Source organism: Zootoca vivipara, chromosome 5 (genome assembly GCF_965207765.1).
Source record: "Zootoca vivipara chromosome 5, rZooViv2.hap1.1, whole genome shotgun sequence".
Lineage (NCBI taxonomy): Eukaryota > Metazoa > Chordata > Lepidosauria > Squamata > Lacertidae > Zootoca > Zootoca vivipara.
The window spans coordinates 49,881,331-49,907,331 of record NC_142588.1 but is presented as its reverse complement, the minus strand read 5'-3'; the positions used below and the strand labels follow the sequence as shown (position 1 = coordinate 49,907,331).

The 26,001-nt window shown below is 42.2% G+C and overlaps 1 protein-coding gene across 3 annotated transcripts in view; it reads left to right on the top strand.

Annotated features, from left to right (window-relative positions):
• The window catches only part of MXI1 (MAX interactor 1, dimerization protein), a 76,074-nt gene extending 52,063 nt beyond the window's left edge, over positions 1 to 24,011 (top strand). The window contains exons 4-6 of one of the 3 annotated variants that reach the window (XM_035132469.3): positions 15,125 to 15,239; positions 17,582 to 17,753; positions 19,220 to 24,011. In XM_035132469.3, coding sequence (XP_034988360.1) covers positions 15,125 to 15,239; positions 17,582 to 17,753; positions 19,220 to 19,383 — 451 coding nt within the window. In that variant the 3' untranslated portion in view covers positions 19,384 to 24,011. The remainder of the gene's footprint in view (positions 1 to 15,124; positions 15,240 to 17,581; positions 17,754 to 19,219) is intronic. The other 2 variants (XM_088670618.1, XM_035132468.3) reach the window with 2 other exon arrangements.
• The last annotated feature ends 1,990 nt before the right edge of the window (positions 24,012 to 26,001 follow it).

Below are 26,001 nucleotides of genomic sequence, written 5' to 3'. Positions count from 1 at the left end.
TTTTGATATGCAATTTCCCCCCAACGATCTATGTAAAAGCTTAAAAATGGGGGATAGTGGGGGGGGGGAGTAGGTTTGGGCTGAAAATGAGACATTTGCGAAGGAAAAAGTTTTAGGAAAAGTACATAACCTTCATTGATGTTTGTAGGCCTTGCTTTGAGAAGATGTGTTGTTTAGCTCAGAGGTGTAGAATCGGTGGCCTTCCAGATAGTGCTGGACTCCCAAGTTGCATATAGTATATCCCAATCTACTGCTGGGGTTGCCAAATTCCATTTGGAAAGGGATTCCTGTGCCTTTCATGGCTGCAAACAAAAGAGAATTTTGCCAAATGCCGCTTCCACCGCCACCGCAATGTAGTAGCGAAGTAGCTGCCCAACGCCTCTACCTGTAGGAGATAGATTTCCAGAAGCCACCTAATACAGTCCAGATAGGACCCTGTACCTAACCTCTGCCACCTGTGTACAGTCCAGGCTAGAGTAATCCACAGAAAAAGAGCAAGTGCACTGCAGAAATATACCTACAGTTCATGTGGCCCCTAGTGAGTGAGACAAGTCACATGCGGGGCTATGCGGGGACACTAGTCCCACTGTTGCACCATGCAGGCATGGCTGAAGAAATCATCACCTTGGGAATCTTCGTTTTCTTTGTAAGATTAACCAACCCTTGTAAATTGCATGGTTTTAACTCTGCGCGAGCTAGATTTGTGAGAAACACTTTGAAGCGCCACATACGTAGAGATTTGTGAGTATGCTTAGCATCCAAAGGGCTTTTTCAGAAGTTCTGCAAATACATCTTCCCAGAGCCGCACGACTGTCCAAAGAAAAGAACCACGTGGAGCAAGCAGTGCCTGAACCACACATCACTGGATGCAGCCACCCGTTCTTAGCAGCAGTGGAGGGGTACTTTGTAGCAAGCATTAACATGAGCATGACAGCTGGAAGGGAAATGCAACTGTACACAGGAATGCGCTAGGCCAAATCATGTGTCCTCCGTGTGGCTTGGGGATAACAGAATGAAGCAATATTAGTATTTCTTGTATCTCTTAGAGTGTAGTATTTTGGAAATTCAGGAAGCCGTAACACCTACCCTTATGGGGAAAATTGTGTCACATGATCACTCCCATACTGTGAGCCATTTGTTCCCTTTAATAGAAAACACATTTGGTACTGGACTGGGTTAACTGGAGTTCCAATATGGTCCCAATTTTTGGTATGTCTTCCCCCCCCCAAAAAAAAATCTCTTGGAAATTCCTGTGGAAGTCTGCTGGTATTTAGTTATTAATCATGTAAAAGGACAATAGAAATGGCTCAATGTCAGGTGAAATATGAATTATTCTAGTCTTGTTCACAAGGCACTGTGGCTTCCTCCTAGGAGATACTGTTTTTCCCTTTATTTCTACTGCATGAACTATATGATTCAACGTGTTTCCCATCCTTCTTGAGTATTTTTTCATTCTTTGCAGGCTCAAATCCAACCCGTTCCAAGGCAGACATTAGCAGATTAGGTGTCTAAGCAACTGATCCTGTGCTTGGTCTCCTAACAGGAAGGCTTGGTCTCCTACCAGGACTATAACTGACCTTGCTGTATGAAACTGAGCCCTTTTGCTATATACCATTTGGTTACCAGGCAAGGTTATCCATAACCTGATGAAAGCTGATCAAGGGGTTCACTAGAAATTATGCTCTGCTCATTTTAAAGAGTGACTTCAAAGTATTGCATGTAGAATTTTTCCTCTGAGCTCAAGGATCCAAAACAGTAACTTCCTTGCACATTTGATTATTTAATGGACAAAAGAAATTCTAGAAATTCTACAAATAACTGATTTGTAAAGGACCAGCATTAGATGGAAAACAATGGGCATTTGTAGGATTTAAGACATTGTGATTGCTTAAATTCAAGATGAGCAAGATTTGGAGCTCCTTTAGAATTTCTGGATTTGGCATTTTCTGAAATGGAAAATTTCCAAATATATGCACAATTTTGGTTCAGCACTCTTGGATTGTTGACAAATAACACATTTGAAGGCCACGGTGTTTTGAAAACGCACACACCTGTGTTGAATGGCTTCTAAAGAGGAGTGAGTATAAGGGGATTAACCAGAATGAGGGCACAGGATACACGCTCAACTATTTCCATAGCAGTCCTTTTTTATTTTTAGCTTATTTTTAGCACCATTAGGTTAATCTTGACGTTATAATTAGCACAGTTGCATTCCGCATCACATTCATGGGAAACACCATGAGAATACATGCAGAAACTTTAGAGAATAAACCAAAATCTCTACCTTTTCACACAGTACAAAACTGATCTGTGGGCCTCATCAGTAATGTGTATATTTTATTTTCCGTTGCTCCCTCAAGAAGTTCAAGGCAATATATGTGGATTTATTCCATTTTTATCTCCCAGCAACTGTGTGGGGATAGGCTAGCTAGGCTCACAAATAGTGGGTTAAAGCCAGAGAAGCTGTAAGAAGAAACTCCTTCATTAGACGAAGCTTCTCTGGATCTAACAGTGATTGGTGCAAAGTCACTGGATGGTATCTAACTTGCGTTTCTTGTCTATTGACCTCGGTGAGTCTACACTGAGTTTGATTAATGTGGGATATCACTCTTTCAATTTTAACTTTTAAAAATTATTAATTTATACATACATGCACAGTTGTTAGATGCCTAAGGAACCAAGTTACCTAGGCTCATGACTTGAGTTGGGACTTGGACACAGATTTCCCAGAGCCACAGCAATACATGAGTTCTTCATATGGCGCTTTCACAGCACTTTAAATTGTGAAGCAACCCTATACACTAAAGATGGGAGAACCTTTTGCTCTCCAGATCTTGTTGAACTCCCAACTCCCATCAGCCCGAACCAGCACGGCTAGTGGTTAGGAGTGATGGCAGCTGTAGTTTGACTACTTCTGGAGTACCGCAGAGCTTCTTATCCCGGCCTATACTTTCTGTAGCACATGCCTAACAACCGTTTCTGTGTTGTTCTAAGCAGATGAAGGTCCATGTTGCTTTGCCCCACTTGCTTTTCCTCAAAGGTCCCATAGATTGTTGCCAAACATGGATGTTGGGGTCTACATGTGTGCATGAGTTGGGGTTTGACAGAGAAAAGCAAGCTATTTTGGTCTCCAGGGAGGGACAGGTAAGCTGGATGCTATCTCTGCTTCCCTTGCAAGCAATTGCTTTGAATGCCTGGAAAGCACCCCTGTCTGGGGTTAGGAGGAACGTAAAAGGTTCAGTGGCGGCTGCCTGAGTGCTTAGGAGGGCACCACTGACCTACTCAGACTGGAAAGAGGGGAGTAGAAAAGGTTCTTTATCCCTTCTGTTACTCGAGGCATAGTACAGTCACCTTGTTTGATATAAAGTTCACTTCCTCTCCCCTCTTGAGGAGAGTATCAGCTGAAGAGGCATGTAAATAGATCAGGTGTGGCAGTTGTTTTCCTGGGTGTGTAGATATTAGGGGTGTGAAGGGGGTGGGGAAATTGGGAAGGGGGTCCTCCCCATTCTTCCAGGTTTTTTCCTGGGTTTCACTCCTCTAGTAGTGATATTTGCAGTGTGTTTGCATTGGGAGACAAGCCTTTGAAAGGGGTACACATAGCTTTGAATTTAAAGGTGTGAATGGACATGTCTGGAGGGAATGGGGTACAAGGTGTTCCTATATTAGTAGCCAGAGGAAGGCAGGGAAATTCCTTCAGGCCTGCTCTTATCTTGTTTTGGTCCTTGTTTTGGTTACGTGGCCAACGTGTATTTAGTTTAGTCTCTGGAAAGGGGATTTTGAGGGTGTGTTTGTAGCCTGCTTTCTTGCTACAAAAGACTGAAAGTGAAAGAGCTCAAGGACATTTTATTTCTTGATTTCATATGTTCCAGGACTGAACTTTGTCTCCAATTAAGCCCTGATTGTGCCAGTAGCTACACTGGCACGAATGTTTTGGATTCAAGTAAATTGCTCGAGAAAATGGGGAAGAGGCTTCCCTTTCTGGTTCTGTTGCTGCTTCTCTATTTTTAGCTGCAGTTTGTCTTCTTCTCTTTTCTGTGTTTAACCAAACCTCCTTACGTTAGTTGCTCTGTTTTAATTTTTTTACATTTCTTATTTTGCTGACTTGATTTCAGAGTTTCTTTACTTAGAAGCTCTGACTGAAAGGGTGTGCAGCCTTTTAAGTAAATAAACTATTTCAATGCAGCTTATCTCTTAATCGGCTGGAACTACTGAATGGGGAGGAAAATTAAACGGCAGCTTCCATCGAGGAGGAGAAAACAGTGCTTTCCATTTGGCTCCATTATATTTTTGCTTAAAGTATGAAAGCCTTCAAAAAGCTTTCTAAACTGTGGTAGCCGAGTCTGTTTCCGAACGGTGTTGCCAGCTGTGTGTTTCCTGAGAGTTAAGGTCATGTGTTTTTGCATTTGCATTTGACAGTGTGCACCTATGAGCAGAGTTACCGAGGACTGGCAGAAAGCCACAGCCGTGTTACCGTGCCTGGCTCAAGGCTTTGGAGCACTTATGTAACACTATTGCAAAGGAAATACAGTCTCCATCCATCCCCAGCCCTTCGCTGGCTTTCCATTTCTGGTTTTGTTACTTAGCAAAATCTTGGGTTTCGTCCTTTCTCTGCTAGAGAACAAACTGCCCAATAGGAGCATGCATCGAAACAGCAGCAACCAATGGAAGGGTGGCTAGGGGGGCGGGGAGTGGAAAGGAGAGAGAAAGATTTGATTGTCTTTTGGGTTAAGGATGAAGCAAACCCGTCAAGTCATATGATGGCTTTACAAGATAAGCATATGACCTGGGAATTGTTTATGGAAGGAAGCCCCTGCTTGCTTCCCTGCTCTCTCTCTGAACATGCAGAATTTATGCAGATGCCTCTTATTACTTGGCCCCAAAATGATACTCTTGCAATGATTTATTAATACAGGCTTGGCTGCTTGTCTCCAGCCATTATTTTTCTCCTAAACGATGCCTCCCTCCTCTGCATTTTTGTAGAATACAATTTAACTCTGTATTTTTTCACACACACACACACACACACACACACACACACACACACACAATTTATTGAAAATGCACTCTGTGTTTTTTTTGTGTGTGTGGTTTGTTTTTATCCTGTAACCATTGTGTAACAAACCCAGACAGGAACATTTCCTTTCCTCTTCTCTGACCCTATTCAAGCAAATATGCTTTCTGATTTGAGGATTGAGTTAGGCTTGTGATTGAGAGAGAAAACTTTGTTCCCTTTAGGTACATCCCTCCCCTTTTAAAAGAATAAGTGCGTCATTGCAAGACACGCTTGGTGTTAAGCCACATGGTACCTTAGCAGAATGTGACTTGGGTTCTCTTAAGATTCTGCATGCCAAACCAGTGACTTTGTGTGTTCTGTGTAGCTGGCCCAGTTATGGGGGAGGGGGGATAGATGGTTAAAAAAGAGCTGAATATGTCACCTTTGTTTTTGTGGTCCTTCTGCGTCCTGCATGTGGAATTTTGCAATACAGCCTTGGGCATATCTTTAGTCTTAAGAAAGTATGAGTGGGTCTCTGCCCCCACTTCTGTTGTTTCTTGTATAAAAATGGCTGCTGCTACAACTTCTGATAAATAATAAATAAATAATATGTGCAAATGATTCCTGAATTAAGCCCCTGTTGGTTTGCATTAATTGAATTGGTCCAAAGATATATTTAAGCTCTCAATCTTTGCCTACTTGGGTAAATACAAAATCATTCCTTTCCTTTCCTGCATCAACCTATTGTGTATCAGAAAAAAATGGTTCTTTTCTAGAGCCTTTTTAGTGTAACTCTTTCTTCCTTTTGCAGATAAATGGTATAAACATTGAGCTGCAAAATAGGAAGGGAAATGCAAGTGACATTCCATATAATCTGAGGCTAAAAATGATTGCAAGTATTTGTGTCCATGTATTTTGTGGTCAGATATGCCCTGTTGGTATCTTACTACTCTTAACCGGAAATACCTGGGGGTTGTATCTAGCTAAATTATACCTTGTGAGTAGACCCATTGAAATCAGTAGGCCTAAACGAGTCACGTCCATTAATTTCAGTGGATCTGTTCCGAGTAGGACTTATATTGGATGCAAATCCCAGGTTTGAGGGTGGAGGTTATCCCTCTCCTGCCTTCTCCCATGTGAGGATATGAGGTGGCTGCTTGCAGTCTCTCATAGTGGAAGTCTGTGTGGCTCCCCATTTGGTGCAGGGTTTAATATGTTTTAGTGTGCAGTGAGTCTAAAAAACAAAACAAAGCTGCTTAACTTCTGTTAGCCCCCAATGTAAACTCAAACTTAACCCCCAAGAAATTAGAATCCATTTGCATACCTGCTGTGAGAGGTCTGCAAATTGTTACAGTGCAGTGGTGGTGGGTGGGGAAAACATTGGGTGAAGATGCGTACATTGCAAACAGCTTCATGGAAAAGCATGGGGAACACTTCCACATGGCAGTGGCTCCGGGCAGCAGTTATAATGTGGCATCATTGCTGCCTCATGAAACCACCAACACATGGGAAAGACACTTCTATGAGATGGTCATAATGTACGAATCTGTCCGAGTGCATGGAAATTGCTTCTCACAAGGGATCATTCTGAATAAGGAAAGAGCCTCCACACCGGGTTCTGACGCCACTGGGAATATGGTGTGGTAGTATGTGCGTGGGAACCTTGTTGTGACTGGTTCTTGTGCAATATTGCTGCTCGTGGAGCTATCACTGTGAGTAAACATTTCCACGAGCACTGATGTGGTAGCTTTAGCAGGAATCCCTACCTTAAGTGTGGCAGTGCACAAAGACCTCATATTCTGGTGTTTAAAACCATTTGACTGTTAAAAAAAAAAGTGCTCACTGAATTGCCCCCTCAGTGTTCTAGCTCTGATCTGCAGGGAATCTACAATTATCATTCATAAACTTTGAGTTTTGCCAGGATTTCTGCCGTCACTGTGCCCAAGAGGCAGAGGAGGCAGTCAGTGTCTGGTCCTGCATGTGCGTGGTACAGTAGGGCTCCAGAGCTATGCAGTAAATGCTCATAAAAATAGGCTTCCTCCCCGAGCATTATATAATCAGAGGGAGTGATGTCATTTGTAACTGTGGAGAGTATCTCTGAAATTGCAGCCCTCCGCAGATGGGCGACTGCTCAAGTGCGAGGAGGAGAAGGAGACTTGTCCGACTGTGGTGTGACACACTGCAGTGTGGGGTTTTATACCTTGAGAGAAGGAGAAAGCACAGGCTGGCTGGTTGAACAATCTGTCTTTTAACATGCACTCACGTGCTCGTCACATAAGCTTTGTTTAAGGGAAATAGGAATTTACATCCATGTGCACCCACGTAGGGAATGTCTGTGGGTGTAGGCTTTTCTCATGCCTGCCTGGCAAGGTGAGCCTCCCAAAACATACTGGATCTCATCCACCTTTGCATCAGATCAGCCTAATCCAGCCGGGATCTCTGCCTCTTTCATTTCAAATGGATCTTGCACATGTACTCTTATGGCTAGCCAGCAGTTTTCTGTCGAGAGATGTAGAAGCAGCAGAACTCCAGATTCTGTAGCTACATAGCAGAGTCGAATTTGACCCATGTTTGCAGGAGTCTTCTCTTGTGTTTTAACATGTTAAAACTACCTGTGGCCTGTTTTGAGAATGCAAAGCACCTTCCTTTATTAGGTCAGTAGGAACATGGAAGCTGGCCTCATTCATTCCTCCCACACTGTTCCTTCATAATGATACCTTTCAGTGCTACAAAAAGCGGTGTGCTTCGAAACTGGTACTTCCTGTCTCTGCAAAGGGCCTTGCGTCAGTCATTTTTGCCCAATAAAGATCAGGAGTGTGGTTGATAGGCCACCAGGTCAACCTAGGTGCTTGCTTGTTTATACCAGTACAAAAGGCGTGTCAATCTGCTGCCAGACAAATATGACCTGAAAGAGTGGTGGTTGTTTTTAGATAATTTATATACCACATAGCATTTTTGGATGCTATGGTTTGGAAGTGGTTTGCAAATATATAGAATTTAAAATCAAAATACAGTAAAATATACAAATAAAGGTCAAAGTACAATAATCGCATTGTAAAAGTTCCATCACTTAAATGAACAAATCGGCAACTGAACATGGTAACCTGCTCAAGCATCAGAATGAGGCCTGATTAACACACAACCAAGTTTTCGGATATGTTCGAAGCATCTTGGGGGAGAGTTTTCCTGGGGGTTGGGGCTACACGTGAAAAGGGCTGTTTTTGTAAGGTTTCCGGATGGCAACCCACAGTCTCTGATGACTGTAAAGGTCAAGTCAGGCTGCTGTAGGAAAGGCTATCTGCTGGGTATTCTGATCTCTAGTTGTTTAGAGATTTATGTGCCAGTAACAAAACCTTGAAACTGGCTCAGTAGCAGATAAGCAGCCAGTGCAGATCCCTAAGCAGTGGTGTCATATCTGTAGAACTACCCATATCATTTGGTACTTTAGCTGCCGCATTCTGTGCTCACTGCAGCTTCCAAACCAAGTGGAAGGGAAGCCCCACATAGAGCAGGTTGCAGTAATCTAAGTGTGAAAGTTGCAGTTATTGCAGATTAATATGACTGTACTGATGCCCCTCCCTCAAAAGAAAAGGTGGGAAGTTTCCACATTTCTCCCCTCTTCTGCTGGAATAAACTATGCATGTCTTTTAATCTGAAACCAGGTTCTCTTGATAAGTAGTAGAGCTTTACACAGTTCCTAGTTCCTCTTTCAGGGAGCATTCAACAAAGCCACCCCCCAAGTTAGACCTGCTTTCCTTCCTATCATAAACTGCATCAAATATTTGGTCCTTTTTCCTGGGCACCTTTAGTATGCGTTTTAAATAAGGGTGCCTGTTGCTCCGTGAAAGCCCTGTTGTAGACTAAGGAGACAGATTTAAGTCCGCAGGATCTAAGTGCCCCTACTAGATGTCATTGAATAAGGGGCATTTGGTGGGTGGGGAAGCTGGTAACTTTGATATCAAAGCTTGGCCTGATAGGTCATCTGCGTGTGAAGCATCCTGTTCTGCAGGATTTATTGTGATACTAAGCAGCACATGGTCAACTCCCATCCTGCTTGGGTTGCAGGATGCGCAAAAGCCAGTTGGTGCGTACTTTGCCTGTCCATTTAGGAGCATTTCAGGAAACACCTACGTAGGTCACAGGGTGTAGATACAGAGAGGAAATGATTCTCCAATATATTGCAGAGGAGAATGTTATCTGCAGAACGTTGCCTTCATTCTGACTCGGCTCACAAGCAGGGCCGTCTCAAGCAGGTCAGGCGCCCTGGCACTGAGGCACGGAGATCGCTCCGGCGCCCCCGCCCTCGCAGCGCGCAGCACGGCTTCGCCGCGAGCGCCCCCCCCTGCCAGCCTGGCACCCCATGCCACCGGGACCTTACCTAGAGCCGGGCCTGCCCACAAGCCTACCACCTGGATATGAAATTCACCAGTTCTCTGCACTGGTTCCAACTCCCAATACTGACCATCTAAAAATTCATCCTTACATCTCCTGCAGACTATGCATTCATCCACATCTACCGGTACCACTTGGAAATAATTGCTTAAAATATAATGGTAGCCTAGATGTGCAAGGCTGATAAAATGCAGAGACGGGAAGCCACCCCATTATGTACAGAAAGCTTTTCTGAATTTAAAGGCACTGCTTTAGATTTGAGGAAATAGTTTCACCCCTGATGTCTGGGCGAGATATTATGTTATGTCAGCATAGCCTGCGTATTAAGAGCTGGTAAGGTTGACTCCTAATGCTGTGGGAGGTAATTAACCAGCAAAAGGGCAAATATTGAGAGGTGATGAAGTGTGTCACCTGGTAACTATCATGTTCTGCATTTTGACTATCTCTGAAGGAAAACAGGAAACCACCCTTTACCGAATCAAAACTTTGGTGCATCTGGTTCAGTATTCCCTACACAGACTGGCAGCAACCCTCTAGATTTTTCTTCAGAATTCTTTCCTCTCTCTGATTCTTTTTGTGGAGATGTTGGGAAGTGAGCTTGGGATCTGTGCTATGCAAAGCCTCTGCTCTTCTACTGAGACCCTGAAGTTGAATGCATGGATTCCACTCTCTCTCTAAGTCCATGAATCAGAGCCACTTCTGAGTAGACAGTTTATAGCTATGAAAAATATGCACATATCATGTCGGATACAAAGAGCAAGATCCTTTCATTTATTTATAGTATTTGTATAGCACTTTTCTGGCAGACCTCACAAAGCGGCTTACGGAAGATTATTACAACAATAAGCACCTGCTTTTTAAGGAAGGGTTACAAAAAGTGGAAAAGACAACCTGCTTGTTTAGAAGAAACTGTTGGTGCTTCTTCTCCCCTCCACTCAGGGCAGGTGGTCCCTTCAGATTCCCCCGTGGTGGCTGTTCAAAGTTTTTAAAAGTTTTACACAGCTTAGGACCCAGGCGGGTGTTGGATCATCTCTTCCACCCAGTCACTGAGTTTGCTGTCTTAAGGCTCTCATTTGGGTGCTTCCACCGTTGAAGGCAAGGCAGTGACCTGGAGAGAGCCATCTCCGAACTCTTTTCCCAGGACATTCCACCTACATCATGGTCATTTTGACAGCAATCAAATACCTTTTTATTCCTCCAAGCCTTTTTAAAGCCTTGGAAACCACTGTCAGAGCTTTATCTGTTGTTCTATACCAGGCATCCCCAAACTGCGGCCCTCCAGATGTTTTGGCCTGCAACTCCCATGATCCCTAGCTAACAGGACCAGTGGTCAGGGATGATGGGAATTGTAGTCCAAAACATCTGGAGGGTTATCTGGTTTTTTTGGTGGAGTTTTTTGTGGAGTTACAACAAACAACAACAACAACAACAACAACAACAACAACAACAACAACAACAACAACTGTGAACCACTCTGTGTTCCCCTTTTGTGTCAAAGATGTTATGGTTATGGCTCCTGTCAACATAGTTCAACCTTCATAACCCTCAATTTCATGTCACCTTTCTTTGGTGCTGCCAGACAAGGGGACTTGTTTAAAGCAATGTAATTAGTTCACCCATAGTTATACTGTGGCCTCAAGTCATACGGTGATCTTATATTGCTGCAGTGAGATGGCTGGACAAGTCTGAGTGTATTTGCATAAACAGTCCTACGTGGATCTCCCCCGATTCGAATTAGTCACTACCCTTCAAGTCCAGCAAAGCCCTCCTTAGGCATTTGCAAGTGCACCTGTTGCTGGGGTGGGAACCATTAACTTGTGTCAACTCCCTGAATCAACCAGCAGCTGTCAATATAATTTTGTTATCTGAGTTGCGGGGCCCTCTTGATTGGCAGCATGGGTGAAGTATACTTTTCTTTTTCCATTTTAGAAAAGATATGAAAGCTGGGGCAAGAAATGGAAGGAGTTTAGTACGCATTGTTCTCTTCCAGAGTTTTTAAAGGTTTTATTTAAATTTTTTATGTGTTAAAAAACAAATCCAGCAAAGACAAAGTCAGAGCCTTGAGGCTGTTTTCCCAAGTGAATTACGGCCTTTTGTGACGGTTTTTTTTTGGAATACAAACACTGACAGGCTGTCCTCTCTAGTGGGTGCTACTCTTCCTCTGACAGTTCATCAGCCAAACCCCTGACCCTACCACCCTTAATCATCCTTGCTTGTCAGTGATATAATTGTGCGATTACCAACACCTCCCTCCTCCCGGACTCCTTTCAAATTACTAACAATAGTGGATGTGAAATACAAAATGTAAATGAAGCACCCAGACTAATTTTTCGGCCTTCATTCAGATGGACTGAGCTTGCATTCCCTTCCTTTGTCTATGAACATGACTGATGAAGGCTTTCAGGAACTCGGGAGGCCTTCAGTGTAAACGGAGAGGCTGACGTCATGGTCTTATCGATTTGGGGATTTCACTCTCAGTCGCAGGTTGTGAATGAGCATTGGGGAGATTTCTTCAGACGAGGGACGCAAGAACAAACGGCTACCAACTCTACCTTTATTGGTTTAGTTCAGAAGGTGGGCATTTTGGCCATTGTTGAGGGGTGTTCTGCATCATCTTAAAAATGGTTCTGGGGGGGGGGAATATAACCTTGCTTCCCTGTTTCCTATCCTATTTGAAATTCAGGTTTTTACCTGAAGAAACGGGCTCTTTTGCATATATTCATTTAAAGCACCGTGTATGTAGGTAGCACTGTATTAAATATTTTAATGGGAGTGTTTAATGAAATAATTTTGCATATTGAATTCAAAATGAGCTCTAACTTAATTCTGTTTGTTCAGTGCCTCCTCACTTCACCTCAGTGTGTAGTCTGCATGGTCTTATCAGGGTCAAGAAGGTCTTTATTTTGACCTAAGAATGGATAGATGTGCTTTTTATCTACTGAGGTGCTGGGAGCAGCGACAACTGGAGATATGATGAAGGACTTTTCCCAGGGAACAGGGTGTGTGGGAAATAAAGGGTCCAAATAAGTAAATATATGCACATATGCGCCTAGAATCCAAGGCTACCATTTCTAGTAGATCCATGACTGAGCAGCAGTGAGGCCTGGGTAGATCTGACTTCTGAGAAACTTGTATTCCAGATCCAGTCCTCTATTGCTTTCCATGGGTGACTTGGCATCCAGACAGCTTCTTTCCACCTCTAGCTGTAACCCTAAGTTCTCTCCCTGGCTCCCTTCACCACTTTTAGCCCTACAGTAAAATTTGCAGGCCCCTCCCCCCCCAATCGTGTTTCCTGAAAGTGGGGGAGCTGAAATATTTTTAGCAGGCATTGAAAAGAGTAAAGTGAAGGCAGCCTCGATCAGGGAAGTTTTTAATGTCTGATACAGTAGTACCTCCAGTTACGTAAACTTGGGGATGCGAAAGCAGCAAACCCAGAAGTATTTTTCCGGGTTTTGCCACAGAAGCGTTCCTCCAGTTGTGAAAACCTTGGGATCCGGCCGGAGCTCCGGAACGGATCCCATCTGCAACAGGAGGTACCACTGTTATTTTATACAAAAGTGCAGTTTGCCCTTATTTAAATGAATAAATGTTCATGTGCACCTGTCTTTGCTGTTGCCTTTGTTTCTCAAGTAGAAGCCCAGTAGCAGGTGAACTATAATTCAAGATACAGTCATACCTCAACATCCAAACGCTTCGACTTCCGAAGTCGACAACCCCGGAAGTTTTTTCGCCGTGTGCGCCGTGCGCATAATGGGCGCTTCGACATCCCAAAACCTCGACTTATGAAGACGGTCGCGGAATGGATCGTCTTCGTAAGTCGAGGTACCACTGTATCTGGATTGTTTTCTATGGGGCCAGTAGTGATTTTTCCCTGCTTCAGAGAAGACCATACTAGAAGACTTGAAACGGATGTTTGTGTCAGTTCTGATTTTAATGCTGGATTTGTCAAATGTGTGCTGTGTGGGTTGGCTGCGAGTGATTATTTAGGAGTTCCAGCTGGTACGAAAATGCACCAGCCTGTCTCCTGACAGGAGTGGGTCACTAGCAGTATGTTACACTCATGCTTTGGCATCTGCAGTGGTTCCTCATTCGCTTCTGATCACGATTCAAGGCTTTTTTATGTTACAGTTCAGTTGTTTAGGCCTAGTGTACTCCTGTGTTCCATTGAAATCTTTGTGGTTGACCAAGAAATGCCTCTTGACTCTGCCATTCATTCTAGTGTTGAAGGGAAGCAGAATAACCCATAGCTGTATTGCTTTATTCCCTGGAAGATTACAAACAAAAAACAAAAAACCTCAAGCCGTATCTTTTTAGCAAGTGTTAAAAAGTTTTGTTTTTGTTTTTTTATGTCCACTAGCATTTGCTCATTGGGCCTAAGCCAATCAAGGTTAGATTTTTTGGTAGAGGCTGTTGTAGTGTAATATTTACTTTGATTTAGTCTCCTGTTACTTGTCCTGTAGTGGGCTGAATGTTTTAAAGAATGCAAATAAGCAGTCGATCATGAGTCTGATATACAGTTGTATTTCGAGTTAGCTAATCTGGTATTGATGTGCTAATATTCATCAGGAACTTGACTTGCGGATCTGCATTTGTCCAGGAGATGGAATGCTGTATTTTATTAAGGAGAGATGGTTTCAAGTAGCATCCTTGCCATGGACTCATTTGTTGTACTGGTAGTAGTACCGGTGGTAGTAGTAGTAGTAGTAATAATAAATGTTTATTTATTTATTTATTATACCCCGCCCATCTGGCATATTTCAAAACATAATAAAACATCAACCATTAAAAACATCACGATACAGTGCTGCCTTCGGATGTCTTCTCAAAATTATGTAGTTCTTTGTCTCCTTGACATCTGAAGGGAGTGAGTTCCACAGGGAGGGCACCACTACCAAGAAGGCCCACTGTACTGTTACATATGAAGGACTGTATGTCTTGTGCTCACTACATGATGGTATTGTATAATTCTAGGCTCCTTGTTGATCTTTTAATAAGAAACTTGAATCGGTTCCCTAAACACAGTGGCTAGATATCAAAATAATTGCATGCGATGGAAGAATAATGGTGGTGGTGTTGAACATGCCGTCTTGGTTTGAGCTCTGTTTAGTACATGGGGCCACTGCATTTCCAAGTTTCTTTACTGAACACTGAGTACTCCAATGAGTATGTGATAGGTGTTGCCCATGTATAACCAGTCATTGCATTTATGTCTTGGAATGAACTTTGTCTTAGTTCACTGTAGATGGTAACTACAGTGATGCCTCGCAAGACGAAATTAATTCGTTCCACGAGTTGCTTCATCTTTTGATAATTACGTCTTGCGAAGCGCGGTTTGCCGTGGCAAAACAAAACAAACCGCAAAAAAAAAACGTCTTGCGAAGCATGGCCATAGAAAACTTCGTCTTGCAAGTCACCAACAACATCGCAAAACGCTTTCGTCTTGCGAGTTTTTCGTTGCGCGAGGCATTCATCTTGCGAGGTACCACTGTATAAGGAAGGCAGTGGGTTGACTTTTCCCACAATGTATGGGGTAGATCATCTGGTTAATCCCTTTGTCATGTGCCTTATTGAACATACCATTCTACTGAGGTCAGAGTTTTGCCACGTAAAGTGAAATCTGTTGAATGTCAGGTGCGGCTGAAACAACAAGGTTGTTACCAGATGCCTGGAGGAACTGGGGTACTGTTGTTTGGGAAACTAATGAAATGCAGCTCTGACTCCCACATCTCTTCCTCACAGACGAGCTCACCTCCGCCTGTGTCTAGAACGTTTAAAAGTTCTGATACCACTAGGACCTGACTGCTCCAGACACACAACCCTCGGGCTGCTTAACAAAGCCAAAGCACATATCAAGGTAAGAGCTGCATCTCTTTGTGTTTTTCCAGCACGTTTCAGTAAGATTAGTCTGGTAATGAAGTTTGATTATCTAGGAGCCATAATTGCACTAAGGAAAGTTGACACCCTACCTTGGAGGATTAGTACCATAACATTATTACATTGTGAGGTTTTTTTTTACAGCACAGTCTTATGCATGTTGACTTGAAAAGGTCTCAGTGAATTCAATAAGACTTTACTGAGTCCTAGTAAGTGTGCATAGGATTGTAGCCATAGTTTGGCCATTAATGTACAGATCGACCTAGCATTGGGAATACTGTTCCTGAAATGCTACTCTTTGTTTTTAAAGGAATCTGTTAAAACTCCAGAACGTTTGCAGTTCCACAAACCAGGAAATTCACCAAGAGTTTGTCTTGCGCCAATGCCATTAAAATCAATAGGAGTTGTGCAGGACACTGCAGTTTGTAAGCCTTTGGAATCAATTGAAAAATATTTATTGTGCAAAACACCATTAATTCCAGTAGGGCTTGCACTGGAGTTTTAACAGACTATAATCACTGTAATATCCAAACTGCAGCTCTCAGCTTCATGTTAAAAACCATAATAGAAAGATACCAAAGTTTAATGAATTCACTGCAGGAGAGGCCGCAGTCAGAGGTGGGAAGGTTTCTGTCTTCCCCACCCTGTTCCTATAGCATATTCAGAATCAGGAGGTTCTGAATAAGTTCAAAACTAATATATAGTATGAATGCTTTGGAAAGGCATTTGGCTATATGCAATGAGTTCATTGCACTTTACTACATGCGCCTAAAATTTATATCTGGTGTGATTCATTATGTCATTAATCATAGTCTTAGAATGCAGATTTTTCCACAAAATTAAATTAAGAGTTGGATCATTTCAAATGATGTGCACTTCTGCTGGCATTCTTTGTAAATTAGCTCTCAAATATATTGAGAGAAATACTGAAGAAAACAGCATAGTAAATAATATGGCTGAAATCATAAGATGTTAACTTGGCTAGAATTTCTCCTGAAACTGTAATATGCACACTGAAATAAAAATAGCAGAGTGTCCCTTACTGCCTTAAAGATTAACAAAATTGCTGCATTAATAATAGCAGCAGAAGTGTAGTTTCAATTTGGGCTTTAAACCCTTCAGAGATGGAAAGGGGGAAAATAGTAGAATTTGAGCTGGACGGAATTGTTAAAAATCAAGCCCAATCTCAGAAGCAAGGCAAAACCAGTGAAAGATCATTCAACATAATCTAGACCAAAGTGTGCCATAGAGAGAATCTGATGTTCAGCACAAATTGCTCCAGGTAATTTAAGCAAGTGAGCCAAGCCACATGCTATAGGAAAATGCTACTTAGGACCACCAGTGTTAACTGTTGTTGTTTTTATAATGCCCTGAAAAGGGAAAGCCAGCACAATAGTCAGTAACAACACAAAGAGCCAGACTGTTTTGAAGCAACACAGCAGGTGCTCGTGTCTACAGTTTTTTCTGACTCTTCTCCTGATGGTTTGCTTTAACAAAGGGTAGTGCCAGGCTCACAGGGATCAGGATGTGCTTAAACACACTGGAACAGCTCAGGCTTAGCAAGGGAGGGGAACCGTGCTTGCTTAAACGGATGGCATTAGCCTGAGATGACTTTAGAGTTACGCAACATGCTGGCCATCAGGAAACCCTGTGCACTGGCCTGGTAAGATTTCCCAGCTGCGATCAAAGGAGTCTGCAGCAGATTACATAAACCACTGTTCAACTGGGAAACTGCTTCGAAGAAATACCTAATAAACCAAATGAACAAGGGTACACCAACATATATATATATATTTAAAAAACTTCTAATGCCTTTTCCACTTAAATAATCTGAACAGGGCTGAATGTTCCTGGGTCAGGAGACTATGATCGACTAATGGAGAGAGCTGACAATGCAGCGTCCCGTGTTAATTAAGTGCTATACTCGGGCTCCCCTTGATTTTGTCCTGTTAATTGCTCACCAGAATCCTCACAGAGATGTTTTCATTCTTGTTGCCACCACCAGCAAGCTGTTTCGGTGCTACCCGAGAACATAATTCATTTCAGATGTTAGTCAACAGAGGGAAATGAGTCTGCAGAAAAATACTAGTGAAATCCTCTATAAGGACATAAGAAAAGGTTCATCTAGTCCAGCATTGTGTTCTCACAGTGGCCAACCAGATGCCTATGGGAATCCCACAAGCAGCTCCGGGGTGCAACAGCACTCTGCCCACTTGTGATTCCCAGCAACTGGCACTCAGAGGCGTCTTGCCTCTGACAGTGGAGGCAGAACATACCGTAGCTGTCAAGAAACAATAATTTGCTTGCTTTTTATCATGGCAGAAACTTGAAGAGGCTGACAGGAGAAGCCAGCACCAGCTTGATAACCTGGAAAGAGAGCAAAGATTCTTAAAGCGAAGATTGGAGCAGCTGCAGGGCTCTCAGGAGATCGAGCGAATACGAATGGACAGCACTGGATCAACAATTTCCTCAGATCGCTCTGATTCAGAGCGGGGTCAGTATTTCATCTGTGACTTTAGAGAAGGGTGCAGAATTTTTGAGGCTCCCTTTCCACACATCTCCCCTCCTTCAGCCCATGAGCAGCTTGAATCTAATTCACCTGGCAAGACAGCCTGCTTTCACGGACATCTAGAACATTATATCTTCTGTGGTAGTTTCTTCTTTAACTCAGCTCACGGCTGGAGTCAGATGAGATGTGGTTCAAGATATAATTTTGACCCCATGCTGCTCTTCGTTTCCTGTTATCGTATTGCCTTCTGTTCCAACACAGAAACTGGTAGCATGAAGCACAACCCAGCCCAAAGATAATGGCTTTAAACCCCATTGATTTCCCATCACCCAATGTGCACTGGAGTGTTTCATGCGTTGGATCCTCCAGTGACTGTGAAGAAGTGGGTGGCCATGCCCAAATGTATTTCCCATTTTCTTCTTTTAGTTATGAGGGACCACAAAACATATTCAGAGAAAGCTCTCAAATTCATTTGCGGCAGAAACATTTCTGGATGCAAATGGTACCAATGTTGTTACTACAGTGGTACCTCTGTTTACAAACACAATCGGTTCCCGAAGTCTGTACTTAACCTGAAGTTAACTTAACCTGAAGCGAACTTTCCCATTGAAAGTAATGGAAAGTGGAGTATTCAACCTGAAGCGTACTTAACCCGAGGTATGAGTGTAATTGGTTCCGGAAGTCCATACTTAACCTGAGGCGTACTTGGTCAAGATGGCTGAAGGTCTGCATGTCTTCCTGCTCCACAAATGACCCTTTCCTAGACCTCATTCACTCTTGCAAATATAAATATCTGAGAACTCAAAAGTTTAGAATGAATTGTGCAAATTAAGTGAGAGTATGCCAATTTACTTGTATTAGTAATTCAAAGCGTAGAATGTGATAGTGTCTGTGTATAATTTGCATGCAACGATTAACTTCCCTGGTTTGCAACAAAGCTCCTTGTTGTTGATTTGAGAAGGGGTAATCCGTTTTCTAGAGCAGCAGGACTTCAGATGTACGATATTTTATTGGTAACTATCTGCTTAATCCAAGGCTGTGCCACTAGATATGAATTTTCTATCTTGAGCTAGCAGCTGAAAGTGATAATCTAAGCAATAACTTTCTAATCAAAATGACCGAAAATGTACTAAGCAGTTAAAGAGTTGTGTAGTAATAAGCTCCTTTCCTTGCTCAGGAGCATTCACCAATAATTTAAAACGTTTAATCCAAAATCTGTTAAATTGGGAGTCCAAATCAGCTGGCACCAAATGGGCTGTAATAAGAATTCTTTCAAAACATTGATTAATATAACGAGGCCGTTTCCTGCCTTCTGCTCTTCCTTTTTCCTCAATGATACAACACCAGACATTTCCAAGCAAATCTCATGATGTGGCCAGGACCTTTTGCCAGTCTTGATTGAACAGTGAACCTACCCTGAAACTAACTTGGGGGTCTTCCTTCTTTTGCAGAAGAAATTGAAGTGGATGTGGAAAGCACAGAGTTCTCCCATGGAGACGTGGATGATATCAGCACAACCAGTACAAGTGACATTGATGACCACAGCAGCTTGCAAAGCATTGGGAGTGATGAGGGTTACTCCAGCGCTAGTGTCAAGCTCTCCTTCACTTCCTAGAGCATGGTGCTAGGGCAGAGCAGATTTCTTTGGGGTAGTTGAAGTTCACACAGCAGAGCTCTTAGATACAGTATTTTTCTTCTCCAAACCGCACTTCAACAGCTAAGCTTGGACAGATGCAACTCTAGAATAGCTCTGTGGGTCCACAGGAGGGTGGGAACCTAACAGGGGAGCCAGTCAGTCTCCATACTGTCACAGTCCAAAATACTGACTTAGTGCTGAACCCATAGCTATTTTGACGTCTGAAGCAGGACTCCAGTTGTGCACAGCTGGACTGAGATTTACCCATGTATAAGTGGATAGCTTTGCTAAGAGATTATTTGATTTGGACAAGGGATCTCGGTTATTCTGGCCCCAATCCGTTTTCTCAGTTTGTCATACCTTCTGAGAAATGGAATTTTTTTCCATCTTCCAAATTTAGCAAGCTTTGTTAAGAGCCCTTGTGGTGCTAAATATAAATAAAAACGTTAGTCCAATATCTTATGATGATGATCTAACGCTAGTCCCAGATTGTGGGACAAAAGTAGCCAAGGTGATACTAGTTTCTTGGACCAGCCTCTTCTGATGAGTTTGCACAATTTTATGAATTACAAAAACTCCTTTTTTCATTCTCCTTAAACTCCCATCACTTGATTGAAGCTTCTTTCCCCCTTTAACCTGAACGCAAGAACTATGGGAAGTTCTTGTGTACTCTCACCAGCAGTAGCTAGTCCAGTCAACACCTTCTGCCCACTGGTTTCTCCAGTCAGCTCTGATCATTATTACCTATGAGATAACAATAATCGTTAGAAGCTCTGCTCATGCCCTGTGAAAAGAGAGGTGCTGCAAATCTGGAAGCAATTCTCATTCAGCTCAACTTTTCAGCTGGACATTGTTTCAAGGCAAGAGCTTGTGCCACATTATTTAGCACTAGGGTGTTGAGCTGTAAAATACCAGCACACAGTGCAACTGCTCTCTGGATTCAATGGCTACAGCAGTAACTCCTTGTCTAGAGTGATGCTTCTGACAGAGTGAGAGACAAACAAGACAGACAAGCCTGTAAAAGATATGATGTGCAGGAAAGGCACAGCCTCCATTCTGAGCCGCAATGATCTTTTTTTTTATTTCCTTTTGCAAATTATTCTGATAAATGTTTGTAAAAGTTGTTCAGGTGAGAGAACCTACATGCAACAATGTCTTTTTAGAACTCATAGGCATGATTCTGCAGATGTCTTTTGTAACTAACACCAATGGAAAGGGACCCGTTTTTCTGCTGCCATGCACAAAAGGAACAGGGATTTTATGGCTCTTCCTTTTGATTTCCTTTATGGATTCCCTTTGCAGACTTTGCCACCTGGATCCAACCATAGTTGTGGGCCCACAGTTAACATGGCATGTGTCTCACAGTTCCTCAGGGGACACCTCCCACTCTCCCTGAGCAGGAACTGTTGCAGTTGTCTTGCTGTTAACAAAATAAGATTGTATCCAATTTTTTTAAAAATGATTTTCCTTCTGCGATATGCTTTCTAACCTGCACTTTGAGGTCTTCTTTGCTTTCACTTTTAAGTTTTTAACTACAAGGATTTTTATTTTTGTTCCTTTACCAAGTTTAAACTTCTTTTTTTAGAGACCTCATTTATGACACTTGTTTGAGACTTAAGTAATTTGCCTACCCCGTAATTACTAAGGGAAAAAAGAGAAAAAGAGGAAAAAATGCTTTATAAAATTCATAACTTATTGCTGATTATAATTATTGGGTTGTTAATTTCAGTCCTGTAGATTTTTAATTTTATTATTCTTTAGATAGGGCTGGGCGACGAAAAACACAAAAAACACAAAAAAACACAAGGTAACCTCATTTAGCAGTGCAGTGGAATTGTGTTTAAATGTTAGCATATGGTTCTGCTTAATAGTAGCACTTTAACACCATTAAACATTTCTGTATCTGAAATGCACTGTGTTCTGCCATTTTGGTCACTCATGATATTTTAGAATTCCCATGTTCTTGTGCCTGGAAGTTGTTTTTTAAACCTATTGGCCATGTGATTAGATGACCCCAAATGACCTCTCATGTAGATCTTGTCTTGATACTGATATGCTGTGTGTATGTTTGAACCCACATGTTATCCATTCACCCCAGAGCTATTACTGTGTCATATAATACAAGACACAACTTTAGAACCTGTGTCATGAAATAGAAGCATAATCCCACCAAGGTTATAGTATGTTTTATAGAGCTGGGTTTTTTTTTATTTTGTTTGGTAAAGCCTGGATCCAGTTGTTGTTCTACATTAATCTCCCCTAGGTGACTCTATAAAACATTCTGGTTTACTGCATGTGGTACTCTCTCCCTCTAGTGGCTGGAATAAGAACCCATTAGTTGTAGTTAATGGGAGTCAAACATTCAGCTGAACCAGCAGCAACAACTTTTATAGTACTGAGATCTGTTAATTGGTCCATAATCTGCATGTGTGAAGCTATAGTGTCCCAGCACAATTCTGTGGGGCTGTTAAAATGACTGGCGAGAACTCGAAATGAGCCAAAATTGCAGTACTGAGTTGTGTGGGTAGCCTTGGTTTGTGATTCTGCAGACACAAAATCAGTCCAACTGACATCCTTTGAGTCCATTTCTGATCACGGGAACTCATGTAGCAGAGTACATGCTTTGAAGGTAAAAGAAAGTTGAGTTCAAACCCTGACATCTCTGGCTGGAATTTTTTTTAGAAGGACTAGAAAAAAGATGAGCCTGGAAAGTTGCTGTCCAGATGTTGAATACTGATCTAAGTGCCATTATGTGTCAAGATCATGTAAAAAATTAGATGGAAAGGACGGACAAACCTCTTCATGCATTACTTTGTTGAAGGGGTAATGTGACTGTTCCTGGACCCTCTTGAAGAATGTTTGGGGAGGAGGGATTTCCTAGCTCCATAGGTTGCCAGAAAGATTTAGAATGTTGGGGAGTCTACATTGATAAAAAGGATCCGAAGTTATTCCTCAACAAGGCACCAGGAAGAGCTGTGTGTGACCTTTGGGTTAGAGCTAGACACACAACCTCCCTTTGTATAATAATAAGTAACATATAAAAAAGATTTTACCTACACTAAATTCTGCACAAGCACAATATAAACATAGAGGGACTTTGAAGTGTTGCTCTAGAATCACATACAACAGTTTGTATGTTAAAGAGCCTCTGCAACAAGGTACAACAGGTTGAATGTGCATGTTATGTTAGCCATTCTATTAAAAAAAATGAAAGGGGTACATTTGTGTAACTTTGAGTCAGTGATAGCCAGAAAGCAGCTCAAACCTCAATATAACATCTAGGTAAAAGGTAAAGGGACCCCTGACCATTAGGTCCAGTCGTGACCGACTCTGGGGTTGCACGCTCATCTCGCATTATTGGCCGAGGGAGCCGGCGTATAGCTTCCAGGTCATGTGGCCAGCATGACAAAGCCATCTGGCAAACCAGAGCAGCACATGGAAACGCCGCTTACCTTCCCGCTGTAGCAGTTCCTATTTATCTACTTGCATTTTTGATGTGCTTTCGAACTGCTAGGTTGGCAGGAGCTGGGACCAAGCAACGGGAGCTCACCCCGTCACAGGGATTTGAACTGCTGACCTTCTGATCAGCAAGCCCTAGGCTCAGTGGTTTAACCCACAGTGCCACCTGGGTCCCATATAACATCTAGAAAAGGCTTTATTTCCCCAAGTTCGTCATTCAATTGCATTTACATCTTGAAATTTCCTCTTGTTCCTTACACTTGAGATACATTTATATGTAATCTTCTCCCCCTCCCCATTTATAATTTGTAATGTTTGCTCAGAAGTCAGTCACACTGTGTTCAGTTGTGTTTCACTTTCAGATAAATGTGCCCATATCTGTAGGCTGGGACCCAAAAGTTAAATGTGACTTTGCATTTGCCATAGATTTTTTTTTAATTGCATCAGCTGCAGGAATGGACCATTTCCAAAACTGGTAATCCCATATAGGTGCATCACCAGGCCTTGAATGGTTGGGAAATTCTATTCACCCAAAAGTTAATGACCATAAAAAGGCTAAACTGACTTCATCACCACCTAGACTGTTGACATTCATGATGCTTATTGAGAAATATAACAGTCCAGGTTTGTCTTCAGCTTGGTGAAAGCTCTTATTTCAGGTATTTGTCATTGTTACTGCTTGTGTGGGTTATGCCTAGAATGGATGTGTATCTTAATATATCTAGACGATACAAGAGTTATGCTTGTTTTCTGCCATCTAGGAAATGGACATAAACAACCAGGTTGTTTATGTGTCTATGTTTATTCTCTCCCTAGGTTTAGGCCTTGCTATAGGAAAGCCATATTCCTGGAGATGCTGGGGATTGAACTTATTGCATGCAAATCATGTGCCCTATATCTGAGCTTTTTTGAATGTGATGAAAAATGGAAACAGCAGCTGTACATGCATGGCCACTTTTCCCTGAACAGTCTTGAGTGAAGCAACTAGACAGCACTGAACTTCAAACTCGTGCAATGTGATGGACTATATGACTTGGGGCACACTATGGCACTTCAGTTCAAAGACAGTAACATACTAATAGAATGGGCTAATATGGGCAATAACAACTTACAGTTAATTAAAATTCATGATTCTCAGAAACTTGAAACCCTCTTTTGTTGTGACTTCATCTTTTGCTCTTCAGACTTCATGCACTGAGGAGCTGGAAACTGCATTCCAGTAGCATATGATTGGTCATGCAACACAAAAGTGGGACAAGGGTTGAGCGTTAAAGGAGATTTAACCAATGATCTTAGCTTCCAGAAGCGGAGCACCAGGACCAGTTGAGGTACCATAGTCTGCATCAGATCAATGGCCTTAGAGAGAAACTGGCAAGTGTTAGAGCCAAATGAAAGTAGCAGTTGTTACTGTTCACTCTTCATCCATGGCCTAATCCTTAGCCATTTTACAACACTGTAACACTGGCCTTCCTGGTGCACAGTACACCTGCCATCATTAAATTACGCCACTGGAAGGTTCTAAACAATAAGATAATTTACAAAAGAAGGAACACTAAAAACAGAATCGTCAGCATCAAGAATTGTTCATTTTTCTCCTCTCTAGCCAAGTTGCAAAGGATTTTTTTAACTGTACTAAACACTATCCATTATTTCTCTGTTCAGCTGGTCAAACCAGAGCAGGTATATATGAGCCAGTGTCAGAACTATTTTTTAAAAATGCTAAAAGATCCCTTTAAGAAAAACAGAGGAAATTTGGGTGTAAATGCTACTAAAATAGCTATGAATATCTACATCCTCATACTTCAGATACCACTAGCATTTATGTAGTTTGCCCCTGCCCCTCTTGACTCCTTGTAGCACAATTTGATCCTGGTTTTAGTATATTACTCTATTAACAACCACTGCATACAGAAGGAACCTGCTTCTATGACTATAACAGGACTAGATTAAAGCTCAGGGCCAACTCAGATGATCACTGTACACAAAATAGCTGCGCGGGGGGGGGGGGGGAGAGAATGCACAAACGTTCTACACTGGACTAACCTTCAACTCATTACTAGGCAAAGGATCCAGCATCAGGAGTTCAAGAAACAATGGTTACTGTGGCATGCCAAAAGCTGAATGCTGCATGTGGCCGTGGGGGTATAAGACAAGCTTCTAAGGAAAACGGCAGGATTTTCCAGTAGCTACTATTCTGAAACTTCTGCGTGTAAATCAACCTTCAGCTCCTTTCCTATTTTCTGTACATTTAAGATAGATATTTAAGCAAAGTTACTTACCTGAAAAGGCTATCTTCCTCACCCACCCCCAATTGCAAGCTACAGTAGTATTGTACAGTTTCTCAAATACACAGCTATCCTTACTTTCTGTTACAAAAGCAACAGGGACCAAGTCACACACAAAGAGTTCAACATGCTGGTCATTTGATTACAGTGGGCTCAAGCATGCCAAACTCTCTATTATACTGTGGCTAAAATCTTCAGTCAAGTAAGTGTAGCGGCATTAATGCTCCTAATGCTCTGCAAGATTTAACTTGTCACAAACAAAAAAAAAACAATGAAATCTACAAGGCTATGTAGGATTTGAAGAGCTGAACAGTAATATCAATTACTGAATCCAATGTGGAAGACACATTTCAATTCAGACATTTGCTAGATAGAAAAATATCAGCAAGTCCTGCTATAAATTTTACAGGAGCTAGGCAACTTAGCAGGTGCTCCAACACAACGAAATATTGCATGTCAGGAAGCTGAGTGCCAGTTATATACCCTTCCCTATAGCTGACCCCTAAGGGAGGGACCAACCAGGTTGTGCAACATGATGCACAATTGGTAGTAACTAGGGGGTGTAATCAGGCAGATGTTTCTTGCAAAGCAGCTCATTGGTTGTTGCAAATTGCCAGAACAGAGTAATCCCTTTTTTGAATGAAGAACATGCCAAATGAAGACAAGCTAACCCTTTATATGCATAAAATGCCTTAACCACTATAAAAACATGATTCAAATTCAACCCAAATAAGTAATGATAGGGCTCCTCCACAGAGAAAACGTGCTTCTCTGGAGATATTTTTGATAGTGCTCTTGTTGGAATAGGCTGATGTCCCTATTCAGCACCTATTGACATGGCACATATATTAAA